Genomic DNA, 20,914 nt, shown 5'->3' on the forward strand with positions numbered 1-20,914 from the left:
CAGCTCTGCGCTCGGGGAAAACACTATATTTACTTATCTTGTGCAGAAAAATGCGCTGACATTGCGTTATATCGAGCACCGGCTGCCCAGTTAAACTGTGACTATCACCAGGTAACTAGGGTGTTTCTTGAATTAGCAGCAGGTGTTAAACAGCTGACAGATGAGGAGGAGGATGCATGCAGGTAAACTGAGGGTCTGTTGAGCTGATCGCTGGTTTCGTGAGAAAAATGTCAGCTCGTTCTTTATGTTACAGAAGCACAGAGACACAAGACCAGGCGGAAAGAGACGATCGTTCGGTGAAAATGAGAATCTGCGAATGCAACATGTGGAACACGGAGAGTGGAATATGTAAACAAACCGGTTAACGTAACCCCCTCGGTGCACTCTGCATGCTAACTGTTAGCAGAGCTAGTGAAATCTCTGAAAACATCTGAGCACTTTTGCAAACATGTTCTATGTTGACAACCTGACCAGACATACGTCGCGACATTCACGGCTAAAACACTGTTAAAAGTGTAGCTGGTGACAGAAAAACGGGGTATTTTAAAACTACACCACCACCATTGCTGCTTGTGATTTGATCTGCATTCTGGGATAACTGGCTGCCCCAAGTCTACACAAGCAATCGATTTTCTAGGATCGACCTGTTTTGACTTACTTTGCACGGCAACCAATCAAATGTTAGAGAAGCTGCATGGGCAGCGTTAACCCCGCCCCCTGAGTTTGATGGGTGAGGCTGACAGATAAAATTATTTCATGACGAGAGCCAGGCGTCAGGACTGCCAAAATGAAATAAATAAATATATCATTAAATAATTAATTAAATGTGTCAATAATTAATGAAATGTGTCAATAATTAATTAAAATGTGAAATACATAAATAATTAATTAAATGTGTCAATAATTAATTAATTAAATGTGTCAATAATTAATTAAAATGTGAAATACATAAATAATTAATTAAATGTGTCAATAATTAATTAATTACATGTGTCATAACTATTTATTTAATTAATTAATTCCAATTTTAATTAATTATTGCCACATTTAATTAATTATTTAATGGTGTATTTAATTAATTCATTATGGCAGTCCTGGCGTTCCATATATTCCCACATCATCATAATTAATGTTGTTCCAGGTTCAACATTGCAAGTGACCAATCACCTTCTTGTGACGTCATTCCTTTGCGACTTCGAAATACCCGCCTTCGATTATTTCGAAATACAAGTGAAGAAGCGAAAAACCGCCGCCTGTCCGCCGAATTTGAAGTCAATTCGCCTGTCCGCCGAATTTGAAGTCAATTTAGGATACTTTCCTTTAATAAACGGTAAGCATTATAGATATGTTCCTCACTTGGCTTGCTGTTTGTTTGCTAGCGATAGGCTACTTGACGACAGCATTAGCTAACCAGTGTTCTCTAGACCAGCGTTCCCCAACTTTTTGGGTGTTTCGTGGCCCGGGGGTTGGGTCAGGCAAAATTGCAGTAGCTTCCCTGATCATTTTACAAACATAAGTGAAGAGAATCTGGACTAAAAGGCCTAGACTTATGGTTGTGTGCTGAATCTATGAATCAAACTATCACCTGGAAACATAATTAACTGGTCCATAGCTGTGAAACTGGACATGAGTTCTTGATTCTATGGAGATTAACAGTAATCCAGAAATTTACAAATTTGTCCCAGGGACATCGCGTAGATGTTGTCCCTGGGACATCGCGTAAATGTTGTCCCTGGGACATCGCGTAAATGTTGTCCCTGGGACATCGCGTAAATGTTGTCCCTGAGACATCGCGTAAATGTTGTCCCTGGGACATCGCGTAAATGTTGTCCCTGAGACATCGCGTAAATGTTGTCCCTGAGACATCGCGTAAATGTTGTCCCTGGGACATCGCGTAAATGTTGTCCCTGGGACATCATGTAGAAGTTGCCCTGGGACATCGTGTAGATGTTGTCCCTGGGACATCATGTTAAAGTTGCCAGAGACATACCATATGAAAGTTTAGCTTCTTTTAGCCCCTGTTTGTTTTATATTATTTTATATATATATTTTTTTAATATTATATTTAATATTTACATTGTATTGCAAAAAACCCCAAAACAAGTTAAAATGAATTAATGAATATTGACTAATTAAACCTTCGCTATTTTTCCACCAGAAATGGACGACATAATTAGAAGAAGTGTTCTGAATGACGAAAAAAAAAGAACTGGAAAAGACACACAACTTTGTGTGCATGTGTCACAATGCCAGGAGGACCCATTCAGTGTTGTGTTAGAAAAATTGAACTCATTAACCCTTCATGGACATTATAAATGTTTAAATGTTGCCTCAGGTAAAGACAGGAAAAGAGACTATTACAAATTCAACTGCATCAGAGCTGGGGAAAAAAGTCGAAACAGCTACAGAGCAGTGGGCTGTAAGGCCTATGTTTCATTTAAAGTACTCAAATGTTGGAAAGACCACACAGTCATCGTGCAGCGTACATATGATAAGCATGATGGGCATGATCCTTCGGACCCAAAAGACGCACATTTCAACAATATTTCCAGTGATTTGAGGAGGAAGATTGAGGAACTGCTTTCCCTTGGAACTAAGCCAGCCATCATACTAACCGAATGTCATAAATGGGCCAAAGAACATGGACACAGAGATCTTCACAACAGAGAGCATTTTGTCACACCACGTGACATTGACAGTGTTAGAACCTGCATGATGAGGAAGAAGCACTTTAACTGTGGAGACAGTCAATGTGTACATACCTTACTTAATGGAAAACATCAAGAACATGTTCTCTTCTATCAACCATACACATCTGACCAAGAACTAATGATTGTTTTGCAGACACCTGTAATGAAATCAAACATGGAGAACTATGCAAAACAGTTAGTATTTGTTGACACCACGCACTGCGTTAACCAGTATTCATTTCCCTTATTCACACTTGTTGTAAGAGATGATCATGGGCATGGAGTCCCTGTGGCCTATGCTATTGTCAGCAATGAAAGTCAGAAAACCCTGGAAACTGTTCTTGGAATAGTTTGTGAGCATTTCCCAACTTCCCCGAGGTAAATAATACATTGACAGCTATTAATTTTGAAATAATTCCTTTTCAAAAAAGTTATAACATGCCAGAATCTAATGCTATAGCTGCAGCATGGGCTGCAAAAAACTTTCCTTTCCAGTTGTTAAAGTTATTCCTATAGGCTGTATGCAGTATTTTATATATCTACTTGTGAGTTGAAATGTTTAATTTGGCATTGAAGTGGTGCTTTGAGATAGCAAAAACATTTTCATACTGTTTAATCTCATTTAGTGTTTTCTTTTTTTCTGTAGAGCATTTATGGTTGACAAAGACTTTGCGGAAATAAATGCTTTGCAGAAGGTTTTTCCAGAGTCAGCTATCCTTCTATGCTGGTACCATGTCTTGCAGGTAAACCACATTGTTTTCTTTTCACGTTGTCTAAGATGCACCTGAAACACATTTTTACAACAGGGTCCTGTTGTTATGATTTGCCTCATTGTGATATTCACCTACTCAGGTTAATGAATATAAAGGGATAAAATGTTGAGTGACTATGTCCATCCATTTAAGACCACAGTGCACTCATCTTCTGGTGGCTGCTTCCCAAAGCTCTTTTTGACATTTAAAAATATGTTTACCTGGTTGATTTCTGTAATGCACAGGTCCTCTTGTCCAGTGAGTGACAAAGTTATTTTTGGACGTCAGCTTTCTTTTATGCTTTTTGTACAGCTGCTCCTCTGTCTCTCTCTCCAGATTAACTTTTTTTCTCTTACATTCACAGGCTGTTAATCGATGACTTTCAAAATCAGAGTCCGGGGTCCATGGGCTTTCTAACACCCAAAAGAGAAATGAAATCATTTCTTTCTTTTGTAAGCTGAAAGCTTGCACATCTGTAAGTGTAATTTGTCTATTTCACATTTTGATTTCTTGATTACACTAAGAGCATAATAACTTTCAGTTGCTAAAAAAAGTTACAGAGAGATACAAAATAGATTTTTGAAACAATTTCTAAAACTGGCTTCTTATCTTGCTTATCAAAACAAGTACTTAAGCTGTGCAGAACATCATTGTGTCACCCACTGTGCAGTAGAACTTGTGAGTGGGATTCTTTCACAGACAGATGCTGAAACCAAATATGCTTATAGGTTTAGTGTTCCTTCTTAGCCATTGTAAGGGAAGAAATAATTGCTTCTTAATACAAAAACACGACATATTATTAATAACTTAAAATTCTTAATGTTATTCAATAAAAGGAAAAGGGCTTCAATACATAATATTAAAGATTTCAATAGGTCTGTTAAATGGATTGAAATATATTCTGTTGCATCCAATTCTCTTAGGAGGACGACTTTAAAGCCACATCAGCAGAGTTCTGCCAGACATTTAAGCAATACCCTTTGGTGTGCCAGTATTTTCAGAAGCACTGGGAAGGCATTGGCCACATGTGGTGTGACTACGGCCGTCGCTTCAGTCACGCTCGTTCTGAAACAAACAATGTGATTGAAAGGTATGATTTATTATTTTGACCTCATTCAATTGTATTGCTGAAAAAAAGATATTATGCTTTAATCCAAGAGGCTAAACTGAGTAGGTTCGTCATGTCATTGCCAGAACAGGTTTTAGGCAAATCCTTTAAATTCTAGCAGCGTTTTTTATGTTATCACAACAAAAAACAGAGTAGGTGGATTTGCCTAAATCAGCTAAACCGGCACAGAGCATTCCTTTATAAAAGACGTGTGCAATAGGTATTCCAATTTTTTAAAAAATAATACAGTCTTGATTAAAACTTTAAATTCCTTCAATTACAGTTACTAATCATTTCAAATAACTGTTTTTCAGATTTTTCCACCGCCTGAAATACCAGTTTTTATCTGGCTACAAGAATAGGCGTCTGGATGATCTGATTGAAGTGCTCCTAGGGAAGGCCGACGACTACTTCTCAGTCATAAAAACCCTGCAAGATGTGGGCCGCATGAAAAACAGGTTTGCTGACACCTTGTCTCAAGTTTCAAACTCTGCTTCAAGACTGATGGAAAGTGGTTGGGCTCTTAAAATTACAGTCAAGAACAGCCATGGAGTTAATGCATATCAAGTCCCATCTGAGTCAAGAGAAGACATGGTGTATGATGTCTGCCCTGTTGAGTCCTACTGCAACTGTACATATGGCTTACGAGGACTTCTTTGCAAGCATCTAGTGTTACTTGCAAAATTAGCAGAGGCTGACAATGACATCTATCCAAACATGGAAACAGACCTTGGCAAGAATTGCAGTGAAAGAAAGGCATTACTTTGTACACTGTGAGGACTTGAAAGTGATAAAAATGCCAAGTTTGTTTGGAAATCTGTGTTTTTTTGCATCGGCTGAAACACTTCAGTGCACTTGTTGTACGTTCTCTCACTATAACACATGTGCTTGCCTGAAGGTGGCTTGTAGCCATTTTAAACAAATGAAAAACTCTCTGAAAAGTCCTCTATCAACTTTGAATGACACTCCTGTAGTTGAAAGCACAGACAAAAAATGCACAGAAGATGCAGTTGGAAAACTAAATGCTGTTTTAGACACAGTTAAACAGTGGGCATTCATTCCAGAGGGTATTACTCCAATGATAGATGAACTGCATACAAATGTCTTAAAAACAAAACAAGTAGGCAAAAGTATATGCCAGTACGAAATAAAGATGACAGATAATGCACGCAAAATTAGGCCATTGTATTCTAGCAAGAAATGTTCGGCCAGCATCGACATTCCAACAGTCTGAAAATGAATGTGAACAGTCGATAACCACTGAAAGAGAGACATCCTCTGGAGAAAATGAAAACCTTTTGGAATACAAAACAAAAAAGAGAAGAGTTAAAGCTAAGTATATGCACAAGTAGACTTTTGTGTGACATTTCAAAGGGACTGCATCCATTACTTCTGTTTATTGAAACCTAAAGCTGAATAGCTGTCTTAACTTTCTGCCAAGGAACAGATGAAAAGAAATTGTTTGGTCTCTCAAGCAGTTGTTATTTATGTGTGTTATTCATTACTTTGGCTTGGTTGCTGTTTTTGATACAAATTCATCTGTGCCCATTGTAATATTTTCATATGTTACTATTTTTATATTGCTATGCATTATAAATAAAGGATTACTTATTACTATTAAAGGTCTGCATTTGTAATTGTTGGTATTATTTATAAAATATGCGCTCTCAAGTTTTTTGCTCCATAAAACGATACCTGTCATTTTTTGGACATAGAGTATCAGCTGTTGAGAATCCTGGCTCATACAAAATAGAAGTAAAAGGTTTCAACATCCAGCCTTTTTATGATTAAATACAAAGTGTAATAACAGAGTTATTGGGGTGTGATTTTGTTAATAGTTAGTCTTAAGTATAAGTTTAATAGTAATGAGTAAGAAAATATAGCCAGAATAATGGAATGAGACTAACACCTGACCTCACACTGAGATTTGGTATGAAGTGGCATGTTTGTGCTAATGCTGACATTGGGGCTCAGAGTTCCTCTGTGTGTATATATTTGTGAACGTTAACTTGGCTAATGTCCAAGGGTTTGACTGCTTTCCTGTTGGATTGTATCACAAAGAACAGGGATAAGAGCACCAGTGGCCGTGCACACCCTCATCTCTCTCCTTCACCCGATCATTAGTGTTGGAAACCGGCATTAGCTCAGAGTAGATTAGACTTCAGTATAGTGCAAGTGATTTGATTTTATGATTATTTGATTCAGTTTTTTCTGTGTTCAAGCTCAATTACTTTAATAAAATATGTTGAATTCAAACAAATAAATAAACAAATAAACTGTGGACATTACCCTTTTAAACCTTTCTGAAACAAGACAGGTAAAAACCAGTGTATAAAAGTTTACATAGGTATAAATAGCTCTAACACTTTACTCCAGCCTGGCGTCCACACATGTGGACATCACATTTTGGGTTATTTAGACCAAAATACTAAATCTTGATCAACAAGTGCCTGATATACAGTTATGAGGACATTATACTGCAACTGTTCTATCGAAATTTCAAATTAATGTCCTCATATGTGGCTCTCATTTTTCTCAGAAACAAAAATTAGGTAAAAAAAACAAAACCTGGTAATTCTTTCTTTTTACATTCATCGGGTTCCAATCGGCCCAAATATCAAAGAGAAATTAAAAATGCATGCCATGGAAGATTTCGGGTCTTAGGGGGTTAAAATGTTTTCCAGGCCACTAAATTAAACCCAGTCAATTACCAATTGAACAGAATAAAAACCTACGAGGTCCACTAATAGTCCAAAAGTCCAAATCTTTAATAGAAAAGACAGGCAGAACTCAAACAAACAATAATCCAAACAAGGAGCATATATACACACTGGAAAGTAAATAATTATAAGTTATTAAATCAGACTAATTAAATACAGTAAAACTAATAAGGGAAGACGAACACACGGGAAATAAAAATAACAGTGTAAACATACCAAAACTTAAAATAAAACAGGAAAGCTACTACAAACCGAGTGTGACACAATTACATTCATATTGAAACATATGTGATAATTTTCTTTCTTTGTAGCATTTTTAAGATATGTGTTAGAACAGTCATTATGCTGTTTGGATTAGGAACCAATCATTTTTGCCAAATAGTTAACACAAACTTAGAACAACAATGAACAATTTTCAAGATTCTGATTTACAGAACAAACAAAAGTCACAAAAGGTTTCATTATTTAAGAGACAAGATCAAGTTTTTCACACAGGAATGAAATGACAGAATCCAGTGCAGCGGGGCCAAAGGTGTGTGTCAGCAAACTGAAGGTTGAGGAATCAGTCAGCTCATGTTTAAGATTGTGTTGGATTTTGAGAAGAGTCTGTCTGTTATTAGAAAGTAAGATTAACAATGTTACACCAATAACCCAAATACGGGGAAATGACAAATAATACCAAAAAAGATACAACTTTCATATTGTTTTACTAACTTACTTTGTCATATCAGCACTTGAATGGTCGATGCCTTTACAGACCATGTCTGTTGTGACATCGCAGGCCAATCTTCCGGCAAACCCGAGGGCTAGCTCCCCAGCCTCCTCTTCACTCAGAACACTAAACACTGTTACTTTAGTTTTGGCCTTCTTAGGCCTGTCAAGAATCATTGCGGGCAGTTTGGCTTTACGGCCCTAAAAAAGAAAAAGTGCAAACACCAAAAGAGCAGAGAGAGACACACACACGCGCACAAAGTTAAATGCTTTTGTTTACATGGTGTAATTGTGTATATGTTGCAGCAAATGCACAATTTCCAGCCACATTGTCACTTCATTGATACGAGTAACCCGGATTTATTTCAGGTGACATCAAAATCACGAAATGTATACCTACCCCAATCAAACCTCTGAAAACATGAACTGACATGTTCTCTGCGTTGATTCTGCGCTTGATCTCGTCTTCTGTTATTGTGTAGGTTTTCTTTTTTGAGCTTGGTACAGATAAGTGACCATGCACTCTGTAAACTGTACTAGTTCCTTCTGAATCAGTTTGGAATTCTGTATCTGCATCGATCCTGTCAACATCAGCAGCAGCAGCATTATCTGTACTCAGACTTGTGCCGTATACTTCTGCTTCTTTTTCGTTGTCTTCAGTCTGTGTACCTTCATCTCTTTCAGTCTGTGTACCTTCATCTCTGACTGTCAGTCTTCCTATCTCACTGTTACTTGTCGATTTGCTGCAGATGTTCTCTCCCTTAGGAACTTTTCCTTTGTCATTCGCTGCCTGATGCTTTCCCTGATGACATTCTTCACTGGCTACTTCTATTGCTCCTCCTGTATAGCCACCTACTATGCTGCACAACTCCTTTCCCTCTGCTGTGCTGCACTGTGCTGTTACATAAAGAAGAATGATATAAACAGCACTATATCAATTTAATTGTGAAGAGAAATCCCCACAATACGACACAGTTATGTCTAAAATAGTTTTGTGTAAAAACTGGATCTTGAAACGTCCACTTTAATTACACAGTCCTGGTGTGCAAAGGCAAAATTACGAAAAAAAATTTCACTTTAAACATTTTTGGACATTGTTTAGTTATATTGTGACTTACTCTCACAGAAGATACAGATGCCACAAACAGACTTTGAACAACGCATGTGCTTGTATGCACCACATTTCTGGCACTGCACCTGTGAATTTAAAAAAAAAAAAAGAAGAAGAAATAAACAAACAAAAAACAAATGAACAAAGTCCATTAAATAAACAATCTATATGGCTAAGGACATGTCATAGTGTACCCGGTCTTTGGCTGCAATCACACACCAGCACTGACTGCACTTCCTAGTTCGATCTGCAAAATATAATTTGTTTAAGTACAAGTTACATTTTCCAATGTTAGAGAAAAAGAAGGCAGCTAATTTTATCTTTACCTATTGAGGAAAATAAGTAGTGGCAAAGTCGGGACCTGAGCTTTGTGATTTCAGTGTTGTACTCCTCCACTTGTGTTTTACCGTCAATGAGAGATTGGGCAAACTAATAATTGACGAAGAAGAAAAAAAAAAAAAAAGAACAAAAAGAATTAGATTAACAAAGAAATGTTTGTTTGTTTTTAACCCCCCCCCCCCCCGAGAAAAAAAAAAAACAGAGCAACCAAAGCAAAGCATTACTGCTGAAATGGTTCAATCTACAAAAAAAATTGAGATTTTACCATCCTGCCTCTAAGGCTTTAAAAACTGAATAGGCAAAAATGTAAACATTACTTATATAGGTTAAAGCTATAGTTTTCAGTACCATTATGACATGCACTCCACATGAGTTCCCATCCTGTTGATGTGGGTGGCTCACATGTGACAAGGTCCACTCTCCAGCGCAGCCTCTTGCTGAAGCAAATGAGCTGAGAGATCGCAGTTATTACAAATAAAAAGCATATAGAGAAATCAATAACCACGTTCGGTAATGATTTCAATTAAATTAAATATGTTATGTTAAATATGTTAATTAATTACCTCCAGTTTTTCAACACCGCACTTTTTCTGACCTCCGACTCGCCAAATGAATTCATATAGACTATGGTCCTCTTGGGTATATCACAAAACTGTTTTGTAAAAAGATGGATATGGTAGGCTTGGGCCTTGAGCTTTCCTAATGAGGGACACTGAAAAGTATCATGCACTAGAGAGAGTGCAAAATCTGTGCAACTTACAAACAAGGTCCAGTGGCTGCCGTTTTCCAGACAGGCTCCAATCAATTTCTCATACATCTGAAAGATGTTTTTCTGGAAATGAAAAGAATGTGACAAGTATGTTTTTCTGTCAAGAATGACACTGCAAAACTGCAAAAGCTTGTCAGGTGAGACTTGTAATTAATTCTGCAGATACACAAACATATAGAAAGTGTCATTTTTGGTTTACATTAATTAATTTCTATAGTGTGTACAAAACAAATCAAGACCACAGACTCAACACGCACCACTCAATTTTTGGTGTTCTTTATCAGTTGGCCAAGACAGAAATGTTTTAATCTGTGTGCATTGCTTTTGAACAAGTCTTTACACAGAAAAGGTTTCAGAAAGGTATTTTTCAGGTTCTTCTGACAAGGCTTCAATTTTGGAAAATGCTGTTTGTTTATAGTGGCAACTTATAAACCCTTTGTGATAAGAACATAGTTACCACAGTCCAAGTCATACCTTCAAAAAGTATGCACTTTGTGCTCTTGTGGACCCATCCAAAATTTTTCCAGTGATTTGGCTTGGTATTGGATAAATGTGAGGGAAATTCTATAAAAATAACATAAATACACCTATGTTTTCAAATACATTACAAAAAACGTAAACATGCTATGTCATTATGCTCAAACAAGCTTTTCAACATACCTCACACTGCAAATAGATTAGGCCATCTATTACCTTATAAAACAAATAAATAAATACATATAAATAAAAACAGAACTAAGGAATACGATTCATTAAGTAAATTGTACAATAAAGTGTATTTAAAGCAGAATTTAACATTAGTTTTATGACAACATAAAAGGATTTTTATGTCAAGAGGTACCTCATCTGAAATGTTAGTCTGGTCAAACAGGGATTTCAAACTTGAAATACCAATAGAGTTTGGTCCAGCTACTCCCACAAGGTAATCTGTGAGAAAGCATATGCTGTAGTCAACAGATATCATTTTCTTTTTGCATGCTGCAACCATCATCCATTTCAGTCTTCTAGGAGCTTTGTCTGGTTGTAGTTCTTTTTTCTCCTCCTCATCTATTAATTAAATTGTTTTCTGACCTTCCTAACTGTTTCCGACCTGTCTTCCCAATGTGATGTTTAAGCAATATATGTATGGTCAGAAGGGGGTGAAATTTTCATTGCAGTTGTACGTGTAACATTGCATGTGATAATAAAAGGCTTGATTGGTTGATTATTCAACATGAGTTGACATTTACCTGACATTGTGAAGGAGTCACAGTTTCTGTAAGGGTGTAAGAACATAACATGTGGATTTGTTACACTTCTTTTTCACAAGTTAATAACAATCAATAATTTTCATTCCATTATTTACAAGCTATCACACGATGTCCCAGGGACAACATTTACACGATGTCCCAGGGACAACATTTACACGATGTCCCAGGGACAACATTTACACGATGTCCCAGGGACAACATTTACACGATGTCCCAGGGCAAATTCTACATGATGTCCCAGGGACAACATTTACACAATGTCCCAGGGACAACATTTACGCGATGTACCAGGACAAATTTGTAAATTTCTGGATTACTGTTAATCTCCATAGAATCAAGAACTCATGTCCAGTTTCACAGCTATGGACCAGTTAATTATGTTTCCAGGTGATAGTTTGATTCATAGATTCAGCACACAACCATAAGTCTAGGCCTTTTAGTCCAGATTCTCTTCACTTATGTTTGTAAAATGATCAGGGAAGCTACTGCAATTTTGCCTGACCCAACCCCCGGGCCACGAAACACCCAAAAAGTTGGGGAACGCTGGTCTAGAGAACACTGGTTAGCTAATGCTGTCGTCAAGTAGCCTATCGCTAGCAAACAAACAGCAAGCCAAGTGAGGAACATAGTGATGGGACGTTCTGTATCGAGGCTTCGGAGCGTGTGTCGAGTAATGGAGGGGGCGTTTCCGCGAAGCGCGTATCGAGGCTTGCTTCATTTATGGGAGGAGCTGAAAATGATGACGTCCGAAGCCTCGCTGCCCGGCTGTACCACGTGACTGGTTCATGAAGTGGTTCGAACTTTGCCGCGAGATATGACAGCGATATAAACCCCTCAGACTTCATTCAAAAATGTGGGTGTTTGATGGAGAGTTGCGGTTAGTGAGAGTTTGGAGACCGTTTGGAGGTTTATGAGAGTGAGGAAAGTCAGGAGAGAATGGAGCCAGCTAAGAAGAGGAGGATGTCCTCCCCTGTGTGGGAACATTTTGATCTTATTCCTCCCAACAAGGTATGTAAATTTCTACAGAAGATGTATTGTCATGATACTGATGGTGCAATACAATTTATGTTGAGCTGTCTTGACTTTTGTACAAGGTGAAGTGTTTTCTATGTGCCAGGGAGCTGGGATATAACAACAACAACACCTTATCCATGCTTAGGCACTACAGAGCTTTGCATGAGAATAAGGGGGACACCGATTGTGGAGCAAGACCAGGTGAGCCATCAAATGCAATGATAATATAGGATGCAGTAATGTTACTAAATGATATAACAATATTATACAACTGTTATAAGTTACGTATGTGATATTTATATTTGTGCTTTATCTTTATTGTCTTTCCTCAGGAGAAAAATCTCAAATAGATGAAGACCTGGTCAGCATGGTGATTGAGGACTCCCAGCCATTTAGCATTGTGGAGGACAAAGGATTCAAAAGATTTGTTAAATCATTAAATCCTAGCTATGTTCTCCCCACTAAAAAGGTCATAAAAGCAGTGAAAATTTAGTTTTTACAGAATAAAATGTGAACAGGCAGTGTGTAGCTGTCCATACCTCAACGTTACAAAAGCACAACCACTGTCCACACCCCAACCACACCTCACCTCACAGTAAATGATCATTTACATTTCAAGCATTTCCAAATAATCATTTCCCATACTGCCACTATAAATATACACAGTATACTGCCATCACTACAATATACATGTTTTACACACTCCTTTTGTTGTTGACATTTACAGGCTGTGTGCAAAATGCCACACTCTTCAAATTCATGCCAGCTATTATTTTTACGTCCTGCTAGAGCAAATGAAGCTTCATGAAGCTTCGCGTTGGGGTGAACCAATTGGATGAAAAGCTTCAGTGCTTCATGGGGCTTCATCTGCCCATCACTAGAGGAACATATGTATAATGCTTTATTAAAGGAAAGTATCCTAAATTGACTTCAAATTCGGCGGACAGGCGAATTGACTTCAAATTCGGCGGACAAGCGGCGGTTTTTCGCTTCTTCACTTGTATTTCGAAATAATCGAAGGCGGGTATTTCGAAGTCGCAAAGGAATGACGTCACAAGAAGGTGATTGGTCACTTGCAATGTTGAACCTGGAACAACATTAATTATGATGATGTGGGAACAATGCTGACACGAGGAAATCAGATCGTCCCAAATGGATAACCTAGGTTAAAAAGGGGAGGGAGGGACAGACCGAGGAGGGCTGAGAGATTTCGTTCGATAAGCCCAATGTCTTTCAAGAAAATCAACCAATGGTACGTCGCGGTCGCAAAAGAAATTATAATATACTTTTTGGGGTAAATTATGATAGCCCTGGGCAGGCCCACAGGCGTACGCCAGATAGCTAGTCCAGACCTGGCTCACAGAATTAGTTCTCAATATCGCGTTAGTTTGGATTTTTTTTAAATAATAGCCATTTGAAATGTCGTTTACTAGCTTTTGTATAAATTGAGAATGCGAATAAACTGACTATTCCAGAATTTCACTTTCACCTTTATTTTGAAATTGGGCCTTAAGTTCTCTTACCGTAATATTTAGGACACACACAACTCCAAACATGCACCCCCTGCACTGACTGTGCTTCTAAAACTGGAGGCTGGTTTGAGGAAATCCTCATCTGAACCCACCTGTGATGTCCAGTCCTGAGGCATAAGGGTCACAGGACAGACCAACCTCTCTGATAAGGTCTCAGGCAAACCAGATGTCGAAATATTTGCGCAGTGAAATTTGGCTACCTGTGGTAAGTAAGGAAAATATTAACCTGACAGCTTGAACATGTTCTTCCCGTGATACCTACCTACATCCATCTAGTGTCAAGCAGTTTTCCTTTTCTCATTCTTCCTAATCACCTCCTGGGCTCTATAGGCGTATTTTCTCTAGAGTTTTTGTTTTTTCAGGGAGCAGGTCAAGTTCCTGATAAATACCCCAAACTTTGAAAACGCCACCTACTGACCAATCATTTCTCAGGAAAGATGGCGTTAGCAGATAATCCGAGGACCGCTGTGTGGAGATGGTAAGAAGGTATCTCTTTTTAACAAACTGTCTAAAACTGACGAGTTGCGTGATTAGTAGAGAAAATTCCGAATCAGAAGAGAGAACTTTTTCCTTTATTTAGGTCTAAGTAAAATACTATTTTTAAAGTAGTTTAATTTGCTCTAGACCAGGGGTGCCCAATCCCGGTCCTCGAGAGCTACCGTCCTGCAGCTTTTAGATGCATCCCTACTCCAACACAGCTGAATCAAATGAATGGCTTGTTATCAGGCCTTTGCCAAACACGATGGCATGCTGAAGAGGTAATCAAACCATTTGAATCAGCTGTGTTGGAGTAGGGATGCATCTAAAAGCTGCAGGACGGTAGCTCTCGAGGACCGAGGACCCTGCTCTAGACCATTAAAAAAATCATAAAAGAGCACAAGAGACTTCCTCCCGTGCCTAAGTGAAATAACAGTGTCACTGATTAGGCATTTACCCCAAAGTCATATTTACTTGTTATTCCCAGTAAGTATGCAGCTCTGGATCTGTCCCCGTTTGACAGTCATCCTCGATTGGAAAAAACCTGTTGTTACGTCCCCTGGCTAGTCTAGGGGGTTGAAGGGACGAACATAAAGGTGGATAGAGAAGGAGGAGCCAAGATGGTAAGTGTAGAAGGTCTATTTAATGCTGGTGATGAGATTTGGGTTCAGACTGAGGTATAACGTCAGGGAGAGCCATGGCCAACATAACAAACAAAACATCCCTGATGTAGAAATAAAAGAAACTTACCTAACTCCAAAGAAACAAAATATACAACCTATAACCATAACCTACCTAACAACACATAAACAGGAGAAAACAGAGTGTCAAAACAAAAGGCAGCTCTCCCCTACAAGCAGTCTGAACATGGAAAAACAACAATGTTCATACAAGTTACAAAGGCATGCAAGCCTGCACGGGTATGGCAACCAAAATGGCCAGAGGGCACAGAAGCACAGCTCCACAGGCATTAAGTAGTGCTTTGCTGATTACCAATTAGCCAGACTCTGCGCAGCATCCAATCAGGACAGAGGAGGTGGAGCCTAGACAAAACAAAGGGTTAGTAGGGAGAAGAGACATCCTCCTGGGGGATGTAACACCTATAATAACCAGCGTCTCGTGTTCTTATTGGGATAAGTGAAGCCACACAATAAAAAGATGCACCCAGTATGTCAAACTTGATTCTTATGACTGGCGTAGACTTGCAAGTTGAGTTAAACATATTCAAAAAAGCCTACTTTCACTAAAAGACTTGTGCTGTAGTTACTATATCGACCCTCACACTATCTCCTTCAGATGTTGCTGACGTTGGTACGCAAAGGTCTCTGATTCCCATTTCTTTACACTCATTTATCATATACTGTATTACTAATGCATAATAGACCTAGTTTATGAAATTTGTATTTGAGCCAAAGATTCATCAAAAATTAGACTATACTGTCCACATCAAATGTAGGATGTTTTAATCATGGAAAAAGACTTGATTTGTTGTTTAAATGAGACCACTGAGTGTGAGTGTCTGACAGGTTTCAGAGACTCTGGAAGGAAGAAGTGGCAAAGAGAGGCCCGGAGAAGGCCTCGCTAGTTCGTGTGGCCCTGCGCTTTCTGAGAACCAGGCTGATTCGGTCGACTGCTGTTTCCGTCTTTGTGGCATTGTCATTATTTCTCGGGCCTGTGAGTTATCTGTCTTACAATATATAATACACTGCTCCAAAAAATGAAGGAGAATTTTATAATTAGAGTATAACGCCAACTAGGATAAAGCTCTGGGATATTTATCTAGTCAGTTAAGTAGCAGAGGGGGTTATTCATCACTTTCAACTGCTTTGGTATTAAGGGTAAGTTAAGTAGCTGTATGTTGGCCAACAGAATTATGTTATGTGTATATAAGCATGCATAAGAGCATTCAGTGTGATTGTTTTCCCCATCTTTAAACATTATAAGGAACTATGCCTTTATTTGTCTGTAATTTTTAACATGAATGTTCAACTCTAGCAGAATTGGTCAGAGCAAAAAATATTATTGAAGGTAAAGAGAACTGGCAAACTTTTTCTCTCACAGGATTTAGAAAAAAGAAAAAGGAACAACTAAAGTTGGTGGGTTACATCCAGGCTACTAATTGTACCACTACCCTAATCTCTGCCACCTTTGCCACCGTTCTGACCCTCTTTATACACCCCGTGATAGGCTTGCCACTTTGTGCAGCTAGTGTGAGTACCACAGAAGTACAGCAGTAATGACAAATTTTAAATGTGGTTTACCACAAATTGAAATTTTCCTGTATTTTTCTTTATTTCCAGGCCTTTACCACTTTTGCCATCTTCATCTTCATGAGTTACTGCATTGCTCTTATGTTTATGTCTGTGAAGTGGATAATTGAAGCTGGAGTGTCACTAAAATGATTAAGGGTAGATATACTGTAAAGGCTTGCTTTTCCTCCTCCCAGAGGGAGGGCGTGTGTATGGGTTCTGTTTGTCAGTTACTTAGCAGTCTAGCAGTTTTAAATTTATCGTTTTCAAATTTTGTGTGATGTTAGATCTTAATAAGAGCTTAAGCATATTTAATTTTGGTGATAATTGGGTCAAGGTTGCTCACACCTACTGTTAAAATTGGTAAAAACTTTATATTACCCAGAATTTTTTATGGACTGTCTTCAAAGCTTCATAAAAATACACTACACCTTTGGGGACTTGAGTAACTATATTGGTTAAACAATGTTGACTTTGACCTCCCAGAAATCATATGGAGTAATATATAAAAAGTGCACTCTCGCTCACCTTCAACTTTAATTTATTCTGCACATTTTGACTGCTTTGTCCCCCTCCCTGGATCAACTGTTCTCACACTTTGTTCATCAGCAGTCTTCAGAGTCCACTGAAGGTTGTTCCCTATGAGCAAAGTATAGTGTGCATTGGCTTTCATCAGGAATTGAAAGAGTCTGCTGAAAGGGAATTTCAGGTGGCCAGAGCAGGGCTTCTAGGGACTAATCTAAAAGCAGTCATACTTGAAGCAGTGCAGTCTTCCCTGAAAAGGCCACCTTCAAGAAATATAGAAATATAAACCTGTTTAGGTTTTAGCTTTGCTTTTATAGGCAGTCTTGGAACTTCTTGGTCACACCTGGTATATAATCTAAATAAATCACTGTGCTGTGATTGTTGAAACTTAAACTTAATGGTATTGTTTTAATCACAAATTGTGAACCATTTTGGTAAGTCACTCCACTTCAGATGCAACAAGAGTGTTTGGGGGGGGGGCATTTCTCACAGCTGTCTTAACTTGTGTCTTTTAGTATTTGGAGTTCTGTGATGGCATCTTGGTTCTGGAGGATTGTGAGGTTCAGGAGGCTGGAAACCATCAAGCCCTGATGAATGCAAATGGGCGCTATGCTCAACTCATCAGCAACTACCAGATGGAAGAGTCTAAAGTAAGGATTTCACACAAACTGCAGTACAAATGTTTGTAGCTCTGTTACTCTTACTGTTCAGTTAGCTCAAAAGCCTTAGTATCAGTTCTTTGTTGCTTTGAATTCACTGAGTTCTGTAAGCTTTATTATGTTAAGTATGCAGACCTAACTGTGAAACTGTTATTGTTCTCTTTTCAGAAGCAGATGGAAGATGAAGTGATGTCCCTGGATCCTGCCAACTTGAATGAATCTGAGCTCAGACCTGGTGAAGATGTTGGAATGATGAACAACGGTATAAAAAACATGAGCATGAAATTATTATTATTATTATTATTATTATTATTATTATTATTATTATTATTATTATTATTATTATTATTATTATTATATGATTTGTAATGCACTATTTAATTCATGGTGAACTATGAAGACACATGTAAGAAATGTTTGGAATAACAGAGATGTTATGGGACAGGTGCACCATTGTGGCACATTTCTCAAAGTCCATGTGTGACAGTGTCTGTGCCTTCAATCTAGCTGTCATGATATGACTCTGTTAGCTACTTTAACTTTTATTGATGTCTTAGAACTTAGAAAATAACTGCATTTTGTGCAGGTTTATGTTCATATTGGAAGAGAGATATCGGGTGAAACTGAAGAGCTTAAAAAGTTGTGCTGTCCGAGTATAGTGTTCATTGATTGTTTTTATAATCTCTAAAATATCTATAATCTGACCATATATCTATCTTTATCAGCTCTCTAGAGATACAACTGTATACCCCAAAAATTGGATCCGTTCAATAAGTACACTGATGAGGAGATCTGGAGAGAAGTTGTTTCTTTCCATGTGCTCCTCCTTAAATCAGTACTTTCCTGCAGTAACAGAGGCTCATATTGTCTGATAGATCATTCTTTTGGATGAAGCCACAGCCTCCACAGATCCAGAAACAGATGCTCTGATCCAAAAGACAGTCAAAGAGGCCTTTCAAGACAGCACTGTGCTCACCTAGCACATCGCATCAACACAGTGATGAATGCAGATCGTATTCTAGTCATGAACAATGGACAGGTAACAAAGACGGTTAGACAAAACTAATCCGTATATGATCTTCAGCCTCAACTTACCAAGTGTTCTCTTTGACAGGTGGCAGAATTGGACCACCCAGATGTCCTGAACCAAAGGCCAGAGTCTCTGTTCTCTTCTCTCCTGGCTGCTTCTAAAACAATGAAGAGATGAACTGGTGTAAAGCTGTGATATCAAATAAGCACAGTAATCCCTGTAATGTAATACATTTACACAACATATTTTAATGTTAATGAAAAGGCAGTGTAACCTTTTTATAATTTTGATCAGTCACAAACATATTGGAGTATGTCGACCTGTCCCTCACACTTGGCTGCTATTTAGTTTTTGCTTGTTTAGTTCTCTGTTTTATTAGGTTTAAGCAGCAAAGCTTTTTTAAGCTTGATCATCAAGCTAACCATTAGGTTCAGGTTTAGGTTAAAATGTACTTTCACAGTATAAAACATCACAGCATTTCCCATTAGTATTCACATGCACTGTACACAGTTGTCTGATGTCTCTGAAATAATATTGCTCTGTTTATTACCAATAACTACTGATGATGCTGCCCTATTTTAAATGACAAGAAGGCAGAGGAGGGTACACAATGGTGAGAAATGATGAACATTCACTTATCAGTATTTTATTATTTCTCTATTTAGATAAGCAGGATGTGTTTTTGTTTTTCAACCTCGAAGTTTTTATAAATAGTGCATTTTACTTTTTACTTAATTGCATGTTAAATGTTTCATGGCTTTAAATAGAAGTGAACACGAGTTTTTTTTAATGTAAGTTTTAAATCTATTGTGTAAGTAGGGACAACTCACTTAAAAAAAAAAAAAAACATGGTGAGGGCTAACCTAATAGTTACGTAGGTTTTTAGGTTTAATTTAAAAACGTAATTAGTTGATGTAGTAGCAGACAAGCTCACAAGAACCTTAAAAGAACCTTTTGATGGGTGCATAAAAATTTTTTTTTCTTATTTTAAATAAATTTCAGCTGTTAACTGGTTAAAAAGTGCCACAAACTGACCCACATTAAGAGGATGTGTAGCAGGTGAAACTGCTGTAAACTAGGGCAAAATGTTTACTGCCACACATATTTGAAGAGCTTAAAAATCATTCATTTTAATAGAGGGTTATTTGGAACTTTGAGTTGTATGTTGTTGGAAAATGTATGAAAAATGAAATTATAATTAATAAAAAGTCATCAAAACTTGTCTTTCAATTAAGCAGAGGTCAGATGGTTATAAAGAAGTAAAACTTCAGTGAAAGAAGCTCGAGTCAAGTGCACTTCAGCTGTCATGTGGGGTAAGGACACACGAGGGCACTACAGGCTTCTATACTCGTATCCTTGAAGGACTGGGTTTCATTTTTAATATGACCGATCCTCCCTTGGCACAGACACATGTTCTCAAAGAAATGCTCTGTGAGGTTACCTTTTACCCACTGAACTTTAAAAATAACTCATCTCTCTGAAGAGAAACTACAAGCCTCTAAATATATAATAATGTATGGTTCAGTTAAACAGTACGAGTCTTTTTACATCACTTAATTGTAAATATCCACACCTGCTGAACAGATTAGACTGGGCTTAATAATTCATTGCAAGTTGTTGCATTAATATTGGTTTAAAAAATAATTTGGTTTTCCCAAGCTACATGGGAAAATATGCCATTTTATTGAAACTAGGAGAGGTTTTCTTTTTCTAATCAGTGATTGTATAGAATTCTTCTAAAGTTTTCTACAGTCATTATTTCTAATACTACAGGTATTTAGATTCATCTGAAGTCAATTATAATTGTTTATAAATAAAAATTATACAGCAAAACTCTTTTTGTTATCGTCTTTTGTTTTGTTTGCAGCATCCAGGATCTTGTCTTATCTGATCATATGTAAAGCTTGCTTCAGTCTTTTACTAGTAAAGAATCACGACTTGCATGAGAGAAACTGAAACATCAGATTAGCAATGAAAT

General features: G+C 37.7%; 4 protein-coding genes across 7 annotated transcripts; 3 read left to right on the plus strand and 1 right to left on the minus strand.

Annotated features, from left to right (window-relative positions):
• The first annotated feature begins 1,115 nt into the window (after positions 1 to 1,115).
• On the plus strand, positions 1,116 to 3,654 carry LOC146718233 (uncharacterized). Its single transcript, XM_085437957.1, has 3 exons — positions 1,116 to 1,330; positions 2,159 to 3,068; positions 3,337 to 3,654. The coding sequence occupies exons 2-3, from the start codon at positions 2,161 to 2,163 to the stop codon at positions 3,476 to 3,478; spliced, it is 1,050 nt and encodes a 349-aa protein (XP_085294083.1). The 5' UTR covers positions 1,116 to 1,330; positions 2,159 to 2,160; the 3' UTR covers positions 3,479 to 3,654.
• Positions 3,655 to 3,827: 173 nt separating this feature from the next.
• Positions 3,828 to 6,176, plus strand: LOC146718234 (uncharacterized). The gene is made up of 3 exons (XM_085438166.1): positions 3,828 to 3,917; positions 4,366 to 4,532; positions 4,865 to 6,176. Exons 2-3 carry the CDS (start codon positions 4,468 to 4,470, stop codon positions 5,325 to 5,327), a joined length of 528 nt encoding a protein of 175 aa, XP_085294292.1. The 5' UTR covers positions 3,828 to 3,917; positions 4,366 to 4,467; the 3' UTR covers positions 5,328 to 6,176.
• A 1,118-nt stretch (positions 6,177 to 7,294) lies between these two features.
• Positions 7,295 to 11,253, minus strand: LOC146718235 (uncharacterized). Its single transcript, XM_085438289.1, has 12 exons — positions 11,042 to 11,253; positions 10,861 to 10,893; positions 10,675 to 10,764; positions 10,192 to 10,263; positions 9,995 to 10,083; positions 9,780 to 9,882; positions 9,419 to 9,521; positions 9,287 to 9,339; positions 9,100 to 9,178; positions 8,382 to 8,878; positions 7,989 to 8,182; positions 7,295 to 7,880 (listed from the first exon to the last, which is right to left on the minus strand). Exons 1-12 carry the CDS (start codon positions 11,189 to 11,191, stop codon positions 7,736 to 7,738), a joined length of 1,608 nt encoding a protein of 535 aa, XP_085294415.1. The 5' UTR covers positions 11,192 to 11,253; the 3' UTR covers positions 7,295 to 7,735.
• An 816-nt stretch (positions 11,254 to 12,069) lies between these two features.
• LOC146718236 (uncharacterized) lies at positions 12,070 to 19,815 on the plus strand. 4 transcript variants are annotated; one of them, XM_085438570.1, is made up of 8 exons: positions 12,076 to 12,458; positions 12,545 to 12,665; positions 12,797 to 14,474; positions 16,000 to 16,147; positions 17,763 to 17,897; positions 18,075 to 18,168; positions 18,782 to 18,945; positions 19,021 to 19,815. In XM_085438570.1, exons 3-7 carry the CDS (start codon positions 14,434 to 14,436, stop codon positions 18,796 to 18,798), a joined length of 435 nt encoding a protein of 144 aa, XP_085294696.1. In that variant the 5' UTR covers positions 12,076 to 12,458; positions 12,545 to 12,665; positions 12,797 to 14,433; the 3' UTR covers positions 18,799 to 18,945; positions 19,021 to 19,815. The 4 variants fall into 4 exon arrangements, with proteins under 4 accessions (XP_085294619.1, XP_085294696.1, XP_085294543.1 ...); XM_085438417.1 differs by lacking the exons at positions 18,782 to 18,945; positions 19,021 to 19,815 and adding an exon at positions 18,640 to 18,773 and having other exon boundaries at positions 12,077 to 12,458; positions 12,797 to 14,201; positions 14,359 to 14,474; XM_085438493.1 differs by lacking the exons at positions 18,782 to 18,945; positions 19,021 to 19,815 and adding an exon at positions 18,640 to 18,773 and having other exon boundaries at positions 12,070 to 12,458; positions 12,568 to 12,665.
• Positions 19,816 to 20,914: the final 1,099 nt, after the last annotated feature.

This window comes from Copadichromis virginalis, linkage group LG1 (assembly GCF_057382275.1).
Source record: "Copadichromis virginalis isolate Kocher_CV1m ecotype Utaka linkage group LG1, C_Virginalis_male_GT1.1, whole genome shotgun sequence".
Taxonomy (NCBI): Eukaryota; Metazoa; Chordata; class Actinopteri; order Cichliformes; family Cichlidae; genus Copadichromis; species Copadichromis virginalis.

What these genes read in the sequence shown, in the direction of transcription:
- LOC146718234 (XM_085438166.1), top strand. Translation starts at nt 4,468, where the DNA reads ATGTGGTGTGACTACGGCCGTCGCTTCAGTCACGCTCGTTCTGAAACA. An exon ending in ACAAACAATGTGATTGAAAG is followed by an intron (nt 4,533 to 4,864) that starts GTATGATTTATT and finishes ACTGTTTTTCAG; the next exon opens with ATTTTTCCACCGCCTGAAAT.
- LOC146718233 (XM_085437957.1), top strand. Translation starts at nt 2,161, where the DNA reads ATGGACGACATAATTAGAAGAAGTGTTCTGAATGACGAAAAAAAAAGA. An exon ending in CATTTCCCAACTTCCCCGAG is followed by an intron (nt 3,069 to 3,336) that starts GTAAATAATACA and finishes TTTTTTCTGTAG; the next exon opens with AGCATTTATGGTTGACAAAG.
- LOC146718236 (XM_085438493.1), top strand. Translation starts at nt 14,434, where the DNA reads ATGGCGTTAGCAGATAATCCGAGGACCGCTGTGTGGAGATG. An exon ending in TGTCATTATTTCTCGGGCCT is followed by an intron (nt 16,148 to 17,762) that starts GTGAGTTATCTG and finishes TGTGTCTTTTAG; the next exon opens with TATTTGGAGTTCTGTGATGG. An exon ending in TGTTGGAATGATGAACAACG is followed by an intron (nt 18,169 to 18,639) that starts GTATAAAAAACA and finishes TCAGCTCTCTAG; the next exon opens with AGATACAACTGTATACCCCA.
- LOC146718235 (XM_085438289.1), bottom strand. Translation starts at nt 11,191, where the DNA reads ATGATGGTTGCAGCATGCAAAAAGAAAATGATATCTGTTGACTACAGC. An exon ending in GCGGTGTTGAAAAACTGGAG is followed by an intron (nt 9,883 to 9,994) that starts GTAATTAATTAA and finishes GCGATCTCTCAG; the next exon opens with CTCATTTGCTTCAGCAAGAG. An exon ending in TGATTGCAGCCAAAGACCGG is followed by an intron (nt 9,179 to 9,286) that starts GTACACTATGAC and finishes TTAAATTCACAG; the next exon opens with GTGCAGTGCCAGAAATGTGG.